Below are 12,609 nucleotides of genomic sequence, written 5' to 3' on the forward strand. Positions count from 1 at the left end.
TAAAATAAAATATTGTATATAAATAAGTTGAGGTTCTCATTCTAATCATGAGCAGTTTCTTTTAGATATGGAAGGCTAAATCTTTATTTTCTATAGTTTTATGGATTTAAATAGTTCTTGATAATTTAATATAAGGTACTCATTCTATCTCATAACTCTGATAAAGTTGACATTTTTAAATAATATAATTAAGATTATAAATGAGCCGAACTACATTTTATAGAGTTCAAGATTATTTAATAAGGTAATTAATTAAAATTAAGTCAAATGTAAAATAAATCAAACCATTGAAATAATTATTTAATTTTATGAGCTTAATTCATTTAGATATTATTGAGGCCTCAATTCTTTGATTGTTTGAAGCATTTAGATTATAAGTTTTTTAGTTGGCTATTAAGTTTGATAATATAAACTTATTTACTTCTTTGAAAAGCTTCTTCGTTTATTTAGCATATATAATAAAAGTTTTATTAATGAAAATGATTCATGAATATTATTTATGAATGTTATTCATGAACATTATTCACGTATATTATTTATTATAATAAAAAGTGATAATCCTCACCAGAGAGCCCCTTCAGGACTGTCTCATGCGATCTGGAAGTGGGGTAAATTACAAGAGACTTCGTCCAACACAATGGTCCTTTGCATGGAGGTCAAATGACCCACGATGCATTCCACACACATTAGGAATTGACCTTATGACCTATTATAGCAACACCACATACAAGTATAATTAAGTCAATTTTCGGGCATGTTATTTATGAACATTATTCATGACCATTATCGAGCTGAACATATATGTGTTCAATGTTGTTCGTTTAGTTTAATGAATTGTTCAAATTTATTCATTTAATTGATCTTATCTGTATTGAACGAACATAAATAATTTTTTACCAAATTGAACACTAAATTTATTCACAAGCATTCAATTTATTTACTACCCTAAGTATAATAATTTATTTTCTTACCCGTGGTAAAAATATCATCTCATGTTAAGTCATTGAGAAATAAAGTTTTTAAAACTAAATTTAGTTTGGTCATACATTTGATTCAAAAATATATAATAGGAATCTTATATGAATTTAAATAGCGTATGCATATATGTTATCTAAAATTTTCTTAGAAGACATATGTATTTATTATTATTTTCTTGAATCTGTATTGATATTATTTACAATCTATTTGTGATTGCTATAATTATTATTTATTTAAAATATGCTATTATTTGAATTCAAGTTGAATTATATGGATAATCTATTTTTTAATAAAAAATTATGATAAAGAAAAATGCCATTAATTTAAATTGTGAGTGATTTCATATATATATATATATATATATATATATTTATTTATTTATTTTTTTAAATGGTGGATTAAAAGTAAGGGTGGTGACTTTGCTTTCTCCCTTGTGTTCATTGATATTTTCTAGGGAGAGAAGTGAGGTTTCTCATTGCTTTGTTACACTTTGTTATTTTCTGTTATAGAATTTAATTCCTAGGGTTAAGAAACTTTTCGTTGCAACTTTAAAGAGTAAGGTGCTTTAATTGCTAGGGTTATTTTCAGTCACACTTAAAATAATAATAATAATTATAAAAATAAAAATAATAATAATAATAATAATATTATTATTATTATTATTATTTAAAATACAATTAAAAATTAATGTGACAAAGAATGTTGAGCCAAAACGCACAGATTGTACTTCTTAGCAACCAAAAAACTGATACAAGATTTTGAGTACCGCCAGTTTCTGTGCATACTTTGAACTGTTCCATCTTGGTGCTTTAGTTTAACCGGATTCCTTGAAAACTGCATGCTTCTTCACTTTTAAGCTTCACAATTACGTGTCCAAGGAAACACAGCCAATTCTCATGGATGAATAGCTACAGGCTCACAAAAGTTGGAGCTATCAAGATGACAAAGACTAAAACTAAAACTACATTCTATTCTACAGGCAACCATGTTGGTGCATGAACAAGTCAAATCGTATACTTCATTTGGTACTGCCGCAGCAAGCTTTCCCCTTTCTCGTAATAATCTTGTATGCTAATGGTCTGCAAAGTAAAATGTGGAGAATTTGCATATCTTGATGCACCCCTCCATGCATCCAACACTGGATCAGATGCTCTGACCACTTTTAGAGGAGAGAGGTAAGGGCGGAGTTGCCTGATTCCAGCTTCCAGGCGAGGCAACAATCCAGGAAGAAGAGCACAGCCTCCAGTAACAAGTACAGATTTTGACATTTCAGCCTTCAGCGAATCGTCTACACTGGGAAGCCTCCGGAGTGAGATTCCTGCCATCTCATCAAGCCCAGCTTGATCAATACCAATCATGTTGGGCTGAAATAGAACTTCAGGACATTTAAAACGCTCCACATCGAGAATGATCTGGAAATCCTCTGCAGTTTGGGGACGGAACTTCTGAAATTCAGTGGTTCCTCCTGGGATTGGGACTAAATCTGATCTAGGAACAAAATTTGGATCTATGTCCTGTGGAAGTGGGGAAAGATCATTAGCCTATAGAATGTAGTCATTGATTAAGATGAACATGATTCTGAAGTGGATTGAACATTGTACAAACATAATGAAGAACTGTGGTAGTGGGTGCATACACATCAAACTGAGAATTCACTAGATAACTTGGCAAACAGATGCTGCAATTTGTATGAAACATGAAGTTAAAAAAAAACTAATAACAGAGCAAAGAAATGCATAGAAACTTGAGAACGGCGTGATTGAAGCCGTACAATTTAAAAGCATTACTCCAGGGTCAAGCAAACTACCAACAATATGGCTAGGAACACATGTACGTAGATATTTTTTTCACGTTTGTGAGTCATAGAGAAATAGTTCTATCCACGCCAAGACTTTTTTTAAAAAAATGTGGATTTATCGAAGGCACGTGATTTATAAACATTTCCATGATTCCTTATTTCAGCTCAAGTAGAGAATACACATGATTTATTAAGAATGATAATGATAATCCTTCTTAAGCAAGATTTTACCATCCTATAATTATTAAGAATTGAGAATATAGATGCTTGTAGGGAAAACAAAGGTTACAACTATTAATTAAACGCATATTCTAGATATGAAACTAGCCGACCCCACTTAGCGGGATAAAGCTTGATTGTTATTGTTGTATATTCTAGATATGAAACAAAAACGAAACCATGGGGCTGACTATACCATCATGGGCATGTAGCAGCTAAACTAATTTGTTTATAAGCAATTCTTCTTGACTTCCAGAAAAATGGATCGTCGCTGATTATACCAAAATCTTATAAAAATTTCATTTCAGCCCAAGGGAACAATATGGTCAAAAACTCTAGGTGTCCCTCTGTATCTTAATCGATCAATCTCCTATTTATGATATCTTGGTTAATTTATTCATTTAGAATAACAAATGAAAGATTTATAAAACCCTTACTAGTAAAGATCTTATATACATTCAATTGATAATTCATTTCTTTTCTTATTATCAAATAACCATTTTAACAGCTTATGCTGGAAGTAGGCAGTCAGATCACTGCCAAATGCCTACAGGCTATGTAGAAGTGTAAGGCATATGTTGTCCTTATCAAGATAAATTGCTGAAAAATAGTTGTAGACTTAAAACTCTAACTAAGATATTTCTACAAAGAATCAATCAAAAAAGAGTTGATAAAAAATAATTCAGATTTACCACACAAAGACTATATCTAAGTTTCTAACACCTATCCCTATTTGAAAGATATAGCACGTGCAAAAAACTCTCTTTCTACTAGGAAAAAATAATTCCTCCTGTCTACTGCATCAGCATAGTCATGTGACCTCCTTTGTTGCAACTTGGTGTAACTTGAAGAATGCTATGTGAGTTCAAAACAATAAACAGTATAGATAAGACAACTGAAAATAATGCATGAGGAGATACATATGATGCAGCATGATATGCTTTTTAAAACAGTGCACGTAACAAATTTAGTCAAAGTTCAACATTGCTCATTGTCTTATTTTATATTTATCATCTGCATGATTCAATGAGTTTTAATTTTTATTATAACTAATATGGTAATACCTTAGTGATCATATGTTCAATAAGTGACCAACTATGGTCACAAAAGCAAGAATGATTAAAGTACTAAACACACAAAATAACACGCACAAAAAAAAAAAATCTAAATGGGAAGTAGCACAAACAAACCTGGAGCCTGCATGTGACACGAGCTAGTTCTGCTTCCTCCTCATCCAGGCTATTGTCATCATCATCATTGTCCTTACTCATCAGTTTGTAGAGCTGCCAGTCTTCATCTCTAGCTCCAAAGGTGTCTTCACCTTTTCCTCGGTCAAATGCAGCAGATGTTAAGAGGCGCATCCTTTCCTTTTGAGCAGCAGTCAAGCGTTCGCCACGCCCTACACCTCCTAATAAGTTATGATTGCCATTTGTTTTTGGCTTTTTCCTTTGCTCAACTCTCTCGCACAATTCTCTGTATCGAGCATGCATTTGTTCAAGGTACAACTCTGGATTCTCCCTGCAATTGAAGCAGAGAACAGTTCACTCATTTTTTCTGCAAGGCAAAGTTTAAGAAAATTTCCATAATAATAGATAGCATCACACAAATTCTACTAAATGATTAACAAACAAGAACAACGCCTTTAGCAATTTGATATACAAAGCTAGTTACAAGATTGATACAAAATCAAGATCAAATTAAAAGTCATTTGATCAAAATTAATAACTATAGTTTCTTTTAACTCATAAAAAATAATAACATTCTTCCATCTATCCTTGCTGAGCTTCTTTATCTTCCATGATAACCATTCTCCCTACAACAATTTGTGAGAAGATTACCATCAATAAATGCAAGCATCCTTCTGCACGAAATTTAAATTGCAAAATACTTTGGCACAAGATTACCATCCAAAGATGCTCATTTTAAATCATATGTTACCATTCAAACATACTCCTTTCTTCTCTATCAAAAAGTCATGGATTCATAAGGAACCAAATGCAACATTTACAAATAACACAGTCAAACTGTGCTTCAGTATAAAAATTTTGTCAATAAGTAAAAGATGGTTTATGTGTATTGGGAAAACACATACAAACGCTTCTCTTCATCTAGTTGATTCTGTCTCTCCCGTATTGATTCCTCTTCAAGACGCTTTTGTTTGGCAAGTAAACGGCCCTCTGAGGTGGTCTTTAGAAATATCTGCTTCTTCTTTTCTTTCAACTGTTAAGCAGAAGCTGAAGTGTCAAATAAGAAGTCATTCACACTTTTCAAGCAAGCTATAACTATTTTGCCCAGATAGCAAGTTGGATGAGATTCTATTACATTTTATCAATGTGCCAAATCAATCAAGAGTCCAATCCATATATATATATATATGATATTCTTTATATATAAGATACCTGTTCAGGGGTTAGCATCTCATCGGGTACACTGGCAAGTGGATATTTCTCCAACAATGAAGCATCATTTTTCTCCTCAACCTCAATAGGCTCACCTTTAGCCTTCCGCAAAGATTGTGTCAACCTAATAATGTTGGACTCAATTTCTTGCCTTGAGTAGAACTTTGTTCCAGCTAAGATAGATGACACATCATGTTCATCCACCTCATCAAGTTGTTGCGACAAATTTTCCAGACCATTCAGTTCATTTTCCAGTTCAGTTATCCTCAAAGACCTACGAGCAGCAGCCATATCTCGCAATCGTTGTCCTTGTTTCTCCTTTAAAGCAGCTCTCCGTGTAAGTTCTTCTTCAGAAGGTACCTCTCCTTGAGTAGGTGCAACCCATGGCAATTGCCAGCACCTAGTTTTTTCTTTAGCATCTTCATTTCCTTTCTGCAATCAAATGAAGATACAGAGTTAGGAAAACATGATTCATAGTATCCAAAAACAAACAAATGCAAAGGTAAAGGATTTTAAATGATCGAGATGCTCTAGAGTTTCCTATAAACAGTGACCCAGTTCTAGAAGCCCATCATCCATATGCCTAATATCTGATTGTCCAGTACAACAAAGCATTAGGTCAAGAATAATAGGTATCCCACCTGAAACTGCTGCAATTCAGAAGTAAAATCTTGTGCTACATAACAATGTTCCATCTTAAGCTCCTCAGCCTTCTCCCATGTAATGTTTGATCTATTGAAGGAAAATTGAGAATGAAATACAAAAACAATAGATAGTACATGAAACATAGAGTTGAGTGACATTTCATGCTGCAACATACATGTGTTGTGGGTGTTTGAGGGAAAGAAGCTGCTTCAGATAATCAGTAATATGAAATCCACCAATGTTTGTTCTGCAGCATGCTTTAGTAACAGGTTCCCCTTGCACAATCTACATGACCACAGTTAATCAAAATGTATAGATAAAAAGATCCAGAGTTAAAATTGACAACATAAGAGGAAAAGAACAAAAGTAGACACGTCATGTCCAAATAAACACACTACAATGATTAAATTAATACTGATGAGGTTGTCTTAACAACACATTGTATGGATGTGTTGTCTAAGTTAAAAATTGGCTGAAATATGTTGGGTTCCACAATATGTGCATATTCAGGTCTGTACTTTGCAATGATGATTTACATGTAGTACATAACTTTGTACATGCCAAAATCACTTACTGGTATCACATGACTTGTTGAAAATCCAGAGCAAACAGTGAGACCATCTTCATAGCATCTTCCATACTGTTGGTTCAACTTGTAACTAAAGATAGCATCAACTCCAAAGGCTAGATGTCATGCTCAAAGCATTAGAGAAAATAGAAACAGAAAAGCCCACACTATCACTCCAAGCCAATACAAATAACTCAAACATAGTACATTCTTTCTAGAACAAGAAAATTACAATAGAATAGCAAGAGGGAAATTTACCTATGGATGGTGCACCATAAGTCTCAAAGAGAAGTTCAGCCATTTTACTGCGTGAGGATAGTGGATTACATATACATTCTGTCATTAAAATAGGATGATTGACCTATTCAAGGCAAAATAAAATGGAAAATATAAGATCAGAGCAGTTCGAACCACAAAATTGAAGTATTTAAAACATAACTTAGCCTTTCTTCTAAATGTTCCTAACGTAATATTGTTTCAAGGAATATAAGAATTCAATGTGTGCAAGGAGAAACTGAAGTTTAGCATCATATATTCAAGTCCAGGAGCAAGAGATAGTAAAAGCGCTAAGCTTATAAGATTATGTGCATGATTGGGACAGCCACACCAAAGAAAAAGAATGAGACATGACTCCACACTATATATCTCAATCAGATTATTAATTATGTTGATCATTGGTGTTGTGCTCCACCTAAGCTCGTTTTTTGCACCCCCATTGAAAACAAATGATGCTAATAAAATATTAGTAACTTAATAATAATCTGATTAATAACAATTTGATATCAATCCTATTTCAAATTAAGATGACTACTTTTGATTTAATTTTAATTTCAATTAATGTTCGCGATATGAATTTATGATAATTTGTCATAAACTATGTTTACACTTGGTTCATGCACCTAACCTAGTCTTCACTATTTTGTCTTCCTGCATTGATCCGAAAGCAACAATGACGCAGACAACCAATGAACAACCACAAAACATCACAAGCAAAATGGCACTACCTGAAGACCTTTCCTCATGCAGCCTTCTCCCAATTGCCCATTGCACCTCTCAAAAGTTTCCTTCTTCTCCATAGGCTGTCTACCCTACCTACTGATCTCTACAAGCTTTCCAACTTGGAGTCATTCAATTACAGAATTCTCAATCTGATCCTTCCCATACTACTTCAAGATGATTCATCCAATGTCTCCCAATTTCAGTTATAGAATGTTGTACGCAAACTACTGTTCTATTTTTACCATCTTATCTCCCGCCTAAATTCTGAAACAGTTGGACATATTGTAGCAACTACGAAAGTATAGTTGCTACACATGTTGAAGCTATGGTTTTGAAGCTGCTGCAATGTGAATGTTAGGTGAGCAGGTCGAATCCGCATTGTAACAGTTACGATTTCGTAGTTGCTATAACATAAATGGTAGGTGAGCAAGGTTGAATCCACATTGCAGCAGCACTATTCAAGTAACAGTACTATTCAAGATTTAGGCGGGAGATAATAATATAATCAATACTATTCAAGTAAGAGGACCGGAGGACAGTTGGGTAATTGTACACGGTTGAACAGTGGGATGGGGCACCCTTTTCATAAAAATTCAAAGTGAGGCGCCCCTTTGATGATTTGGAGAAACAAAGGCTCCCTTTTGATTTCGGCCAATAATATTGATACTATTATTATTAAATAAATATATTTTATATGATATTTTCTAAATTCTATTGTTGTGATCCATTTTCAAATTTGCTGCTATTCATTACTCTCTTTTAGAACAGGTGGTGATATAGCAGGAACAACTTAGATGTTCTCCCTACACTTTTTCATCTTGTCATGTTCCAAATATTATTTTAAAATAAAATGTCATCCTGTCAAATACTGTTTTTTTACTTTCAATTTCTATTCGAATATGAAAAGTTGAAATAGAATACAGAAGCCCAAACAAACAAGCCCAGATACTCTTGGCATTATTATGCCCATAAGAATGTCAAATGATGAGTGTACGATGAAGTCCATGGTCTTAGAAAGCAACACTTGGGCCACAAATATGATGCATAGCGGCCTCATTTGGCATATCCAAACACATACGCAATTGGAAAAAAAAAGGTTCTATTTGGGTCACTTGAACTGATTAGATTGAACCAAATTGACTTAGAACCTTAAAGCTACGAAATATTATCACTAGGAAGCTTGTATATGCATATCACTCGTATATCATTTATATTCTATTCTACATTGTAGATATTATATGATTGAAAATTTTTCCCAAATTGAACTATGAAATGGAAGTATTGATAATACTTAACGTATATGCTCATGTATGTTGCATATACAAAATGTAGTGGATCAACCACTTACCACCTGCATATGCCTTTATTGTATATATCTTAATCATATTTATCAAAACTATTAATTTTTTCAGTTATGTCTGTTAGATTGACCCAATTAAGAAGCTTAGTACATAAAGAGAATCTCAACAGTAAAATGAGGTCAAAAAGTTAAATTTCAGATAAAACAAACAAGGAAGATAGATCCCTAGTAGTATGAAACAAAGTTCAAGACTTTGCATAAATAATGCATCATTATAAATTCATATATGAAGATGACTATTGGTTATACATTAGCATGCTCGTTAAAACTGCTAGACTAAAATACCAATAATGACAATGAGAATAAATTAATTAGTTCAAGGTAGTATCGATAACCTCTGAATTAGCACCTAAGCACTCAAACCCATAGTCAAGTACCTGCAAAAAATTATTGAACGTATCAGAAAAGCACAACAACATAGATACAAAAGTTTAATAAAAAAATTGCTTATAGAAAGTTTCTTAAGAGAAAACAGAAACTGTATATATAGATTTGACATAAAAAAAGTGGCAAAAGCCAAGCATTAGGGAACTTGGATGGTGATGTTCTTGAACTTTGAAGAGGATAATTAGGGAGTATATGGACTACTAGGTACATACTTTCAGTTGCTTTTTAGCAAAATAGATACTCGGACACGTCAAGTAAATTCTCTATTTAGACATTGAGAACATATTCTAACAATAGTCCGCATTGAAGTTTGTCATACATTGATGGGCATTAGTCCTGACATTCCTATTAGTTGCTTTCTTGTTAAAATGATATGTCGAGCTAATTTCATCTTCCTAAGTTGATTAATAATGCATTTTCAGGGAAATTAAAATTTTGATTCGTCTTACTTCTTCTCAATGAAAGGTAGCATAGTTTTAGTGAAATATTTGCTTTCCTGTCTTATGACTCATCATCACCCAAACCACAAAGTATTTCAAATGGAATTTGTCTCTTCAAACAAACCATAAAATATCCCTTTAGTTTTTCTACATTAGCTCAATGAACCGTAGCACTCATATTCAAGATTCTAAAGAAACTATACAGGTGGAATGTGGTCAAGCATTACGTAAACCATTTGCAGTATACATCCACATATTCAGGTGCATATGTGGTCCGCATTTTGTAATAAACATTAGCATCAGCTGCACCATCTTTGTCAGGATCAATTAATACAGTTACTGATCACCCAAGTTAGATAGGCGTTGGCAAAGGTCAATCAATCTTTTCCAGAAAATCAGTCATCTTAGAAATATCCTTAGATAAGTTTTAAAAACTTGAGATTAAGAAAGTATCTAGAAGTGAGAAACAAGTTAGATTCCACTAGAAAATAGATTGAAACGTAATCAAGATGATTGTGAAAATGAATGAAGCAATTGAAAATTGGCCGAACTAAATTGGTTTAGCAAACTCAAGGATTTAGAAGTTTTTCTTTTGATCCCACCTTTAAGTCTAGCAAATGCACAAGAGAGTGAGAGAGCCTACTCAGAACTCTTGAATTCTAACTTAACCATTCTAGATTGTCACGGATCAATAGTTCAACCCCACTACTACTCATAAATTGCCACTATGTAGACCAAGTGTCCTATTTGTACCTCTAAGAGCCAATCGAGAGAAATTGTTGTCAATCGATAAAAAAACCCAACCAAACCCTATAACATAAAATAATTAATAATGACTAATTTTATCGCATATAATTAACAATATATTGTTCCATAACTTTATAAGAATATGATTTCAACATTTATTGTAATAAATTTAGATTTTGTTATTTATTATAATACAACTATGTTATTTATTGTTTCCATTTTAATAAATATGAGTCATGATTTATTAATGATACAGTTCATATTTATTTACCTGAAAGTGCTTTCATATAATTTTATCAAATAATAACAAAATGATAATAACTTGATAATGATAATAATGTATCATTGCTAATATTGTGATAAGACATTATGTATTTTTGATTATCCACACAAGACAAATACTAATAATGTGACATGGGTTCCTTAGTATTTTGATTCTTCACACAATAAGTATGCAATGCTAATAGTCAGCCAATCCAATACATGCAAGTAAAGTACTGCTTTGTAAATGTACGACACTGATTTATTATATCACTTAAGTTTCCAGCACCTGATGTGTATATTAATCAAGTGAGCATAACAGATATAGAAAAAATGAAGTGAAGTGTATGCCTGCATAATTGGAGGTGCATAGACTAACATGACCTAAAACCAGAACAGGAGCTCACGTATTCCATGATTTCAAACTGATAAACCACATTGCAATCAAATGGTGAACGGTATGATGTCCTTGTGCAATCAAAGTACTTCATCAAAGCAGGATCTTGATCACCAACTAACGTGACCGCATCACCTGTATTTCAGAAAAGGTGTTAAATTACAAATATCGAAATATCAGCAATTAAATTCTTGGACAATCTTGAAATAAACCTGAATATAGGTCGTATCACAAAGTTGCATTCAAAGGTAACCTTTAAAGTGGAATAAATAAATAAATAAAATTTAAATTGAACAATATGATTTTTTTTTTACTCAGTGCAGACATAAATGATAATAGACCAGGAAGAAATCATGTGAAATTCCAGTAAGTTGTATATAAAGGCAACTCATTTACCTCATGGTATGAGTAACTAAGGAGTATAATATTTAAAGGGAACGATAGTCATTTAGATGAACACTTCTTTTCCTTTGTATGAGAAAGAAAGTATACAAAATCACAAAAAGAGAAGAGCTGATCCTGTTATGTGGTTGTGGTCAACAATAGTAGTAACACCTTTGTGTCACAAAGTCATTTCCTTTAGTGTTTTTTTCGCCTAGGATAGATAATAGAATGTTTCCAATAGGTCAAAAAAAAAAATCTTCAATTTTTTTAAGAAGAAAAAATATGTTTGTATTGAAGTGTCAAAAATTAAGAAATCTAAGATATTGAAATGTAAGTAAAGTCGGACCGAGAATCATATCATTATAAACGAATAATTCAGGTGTTGCTTAACTAGATTAGTACAATGCTATCCTTAAAAGCCTTCGTTTTCACATAGATAAAAATGAGAGAGGATTCTAAATCCTGACCGGTGGCCTTGTGACGAGGCCTCTGAACGACGTTGCGGAAGGTGATCCGTGGATCCGACTCCCCAGCCCACCTGTAAAAAAGCAAAACGTTGGCGAGGGCAAGAGCAAACAAGATATGACGGCATCAACGAGCCATCTAATTAAACCAAGGTGAGAGTGCAGCACGTAACCCGATTCGGAAGGTGGAGCCACCGTTGTCAATCACAATGGGGGTGGTCGGAGAGAAGCGCGCGTAATCCGATTGCCGCGACGGCCTCGTGAACGAAGACGAGGAAGACGGGGGCATCGCGGATCCTCCTACAAGTTCTTCCAGCCTCCTTAGAATAGCCGCGGGGCGATGGGGATGCCAGGGAATTAGGGTTCGTGCTTTTGATGGAGTAGGAGAAAGACGCCACTGTAGCAGTTTGGTGTTGAGTTTGCTGTTTGCTTGCGCACCCGAAGAAACCGAAATAATTTGAGCAGTTGCATTTTCACCCAAATTGTTTGGGAAATTACTTTTTCATGTCTAAGGTCTTCTTTATTTTAAAAATTATGTTGTTTACTTAAATGAAAAAACAGAA

General features: G+C 33.4%; 1 protein-coding gene across 2 annotated transcripts; it reads right to left on the reverse strand.

The window, feature by feature from the left end:
- Nucleotides 1-1,668: 1,668 nt before the first annotated feature.
- On the reverse strand, nucleotides 1,669-12,484 carry LOC121975998 (actin-related protein 5-like). Of its 2 annotated transcripts, XM_042527966.1 has the most exons (12): nucleotides 12,220-12,484; nucleotides 12,050-12,120; nucleotides 11,209-11,333; nucleotides 9,302-9,343; nucleotides 6,866-6,968; nucleotides 6,614-6,723; nucleotides 6,215-6,324; nucleotides 6,036-6,126; nucleotides 5,395-5,826; nucleotides 5,088-5,215; nucleotides 4,186-4,513; nucleotides 1,669-2,492 (listed from the first exon to the last, which is right to left on the reverse strand). In XM_042527966.1, the coding sequence occupies exons 1-12, from the start codon at nucleotides 12,333-12,335 to the stop codon at nucleotides 1,983-1,985; spliced, it is 2,166 nt and encodes a 721-aa protein (XP_042383900.1). In that variant the 5' UTR covers nucleotides 12,336-12,484; the 3' UTR covers nucleotides 1,669-1,982. The 2 variants fall into 2 exon arrangements, with proteins under 2 accessions (XP_042383900.1, XP_042383901.1); XM_042527967.1 differs by lacking the exons at nucleotides 12,050-12,120; nucleotides 12,220-12,484 and having other exon boundaries at nucleotides 11,153-11,261.
- Between the last annotated feature and the right edge of the window lie 125 nt (nucleotides 12,485-12,609).

Source organism: Zingiber officinale, chromosome 4B (assembly GCF_018446385.1).
Source record: "Zingiber officinale cultivar Zhangliang chromosome 4B, Zo_v1.1, whole genome shotgun sequence".
Classification (NCBI taxonomy): Eukaryota; Viridiplantae; Streptophyta; class Magnoliopsida; order Zingiberales; family Zingiberaceae; genus Zingiber; species Zingiber officinale.

Excerpts from the sequence above, each read along its gene's own strand:
- LOC121975998 (XM_042527966.1), bottom strand. The coding sequence starts at position 12,335 with ATGCCCCCGTCTTCCTCGTCTTCGTTCACGAGGCCGTCGCGGCAATCG. Across the intron at positions 6,969-9,301 it reads GCTTAGGTGCTAATTCAGAG|GTCAATCATCCTATTTTAAT; the intron begins GTTATCGATACT and ends TGCCTTGAATAG. Across the intron at positions 4,514-5,087 it reads CTAGATGAAGAGAAGCGTTT|GGAGAATCCAGAGTTGTACC; the intron begins GTATGTGTTTTC and ends CTTCAATTGCAG.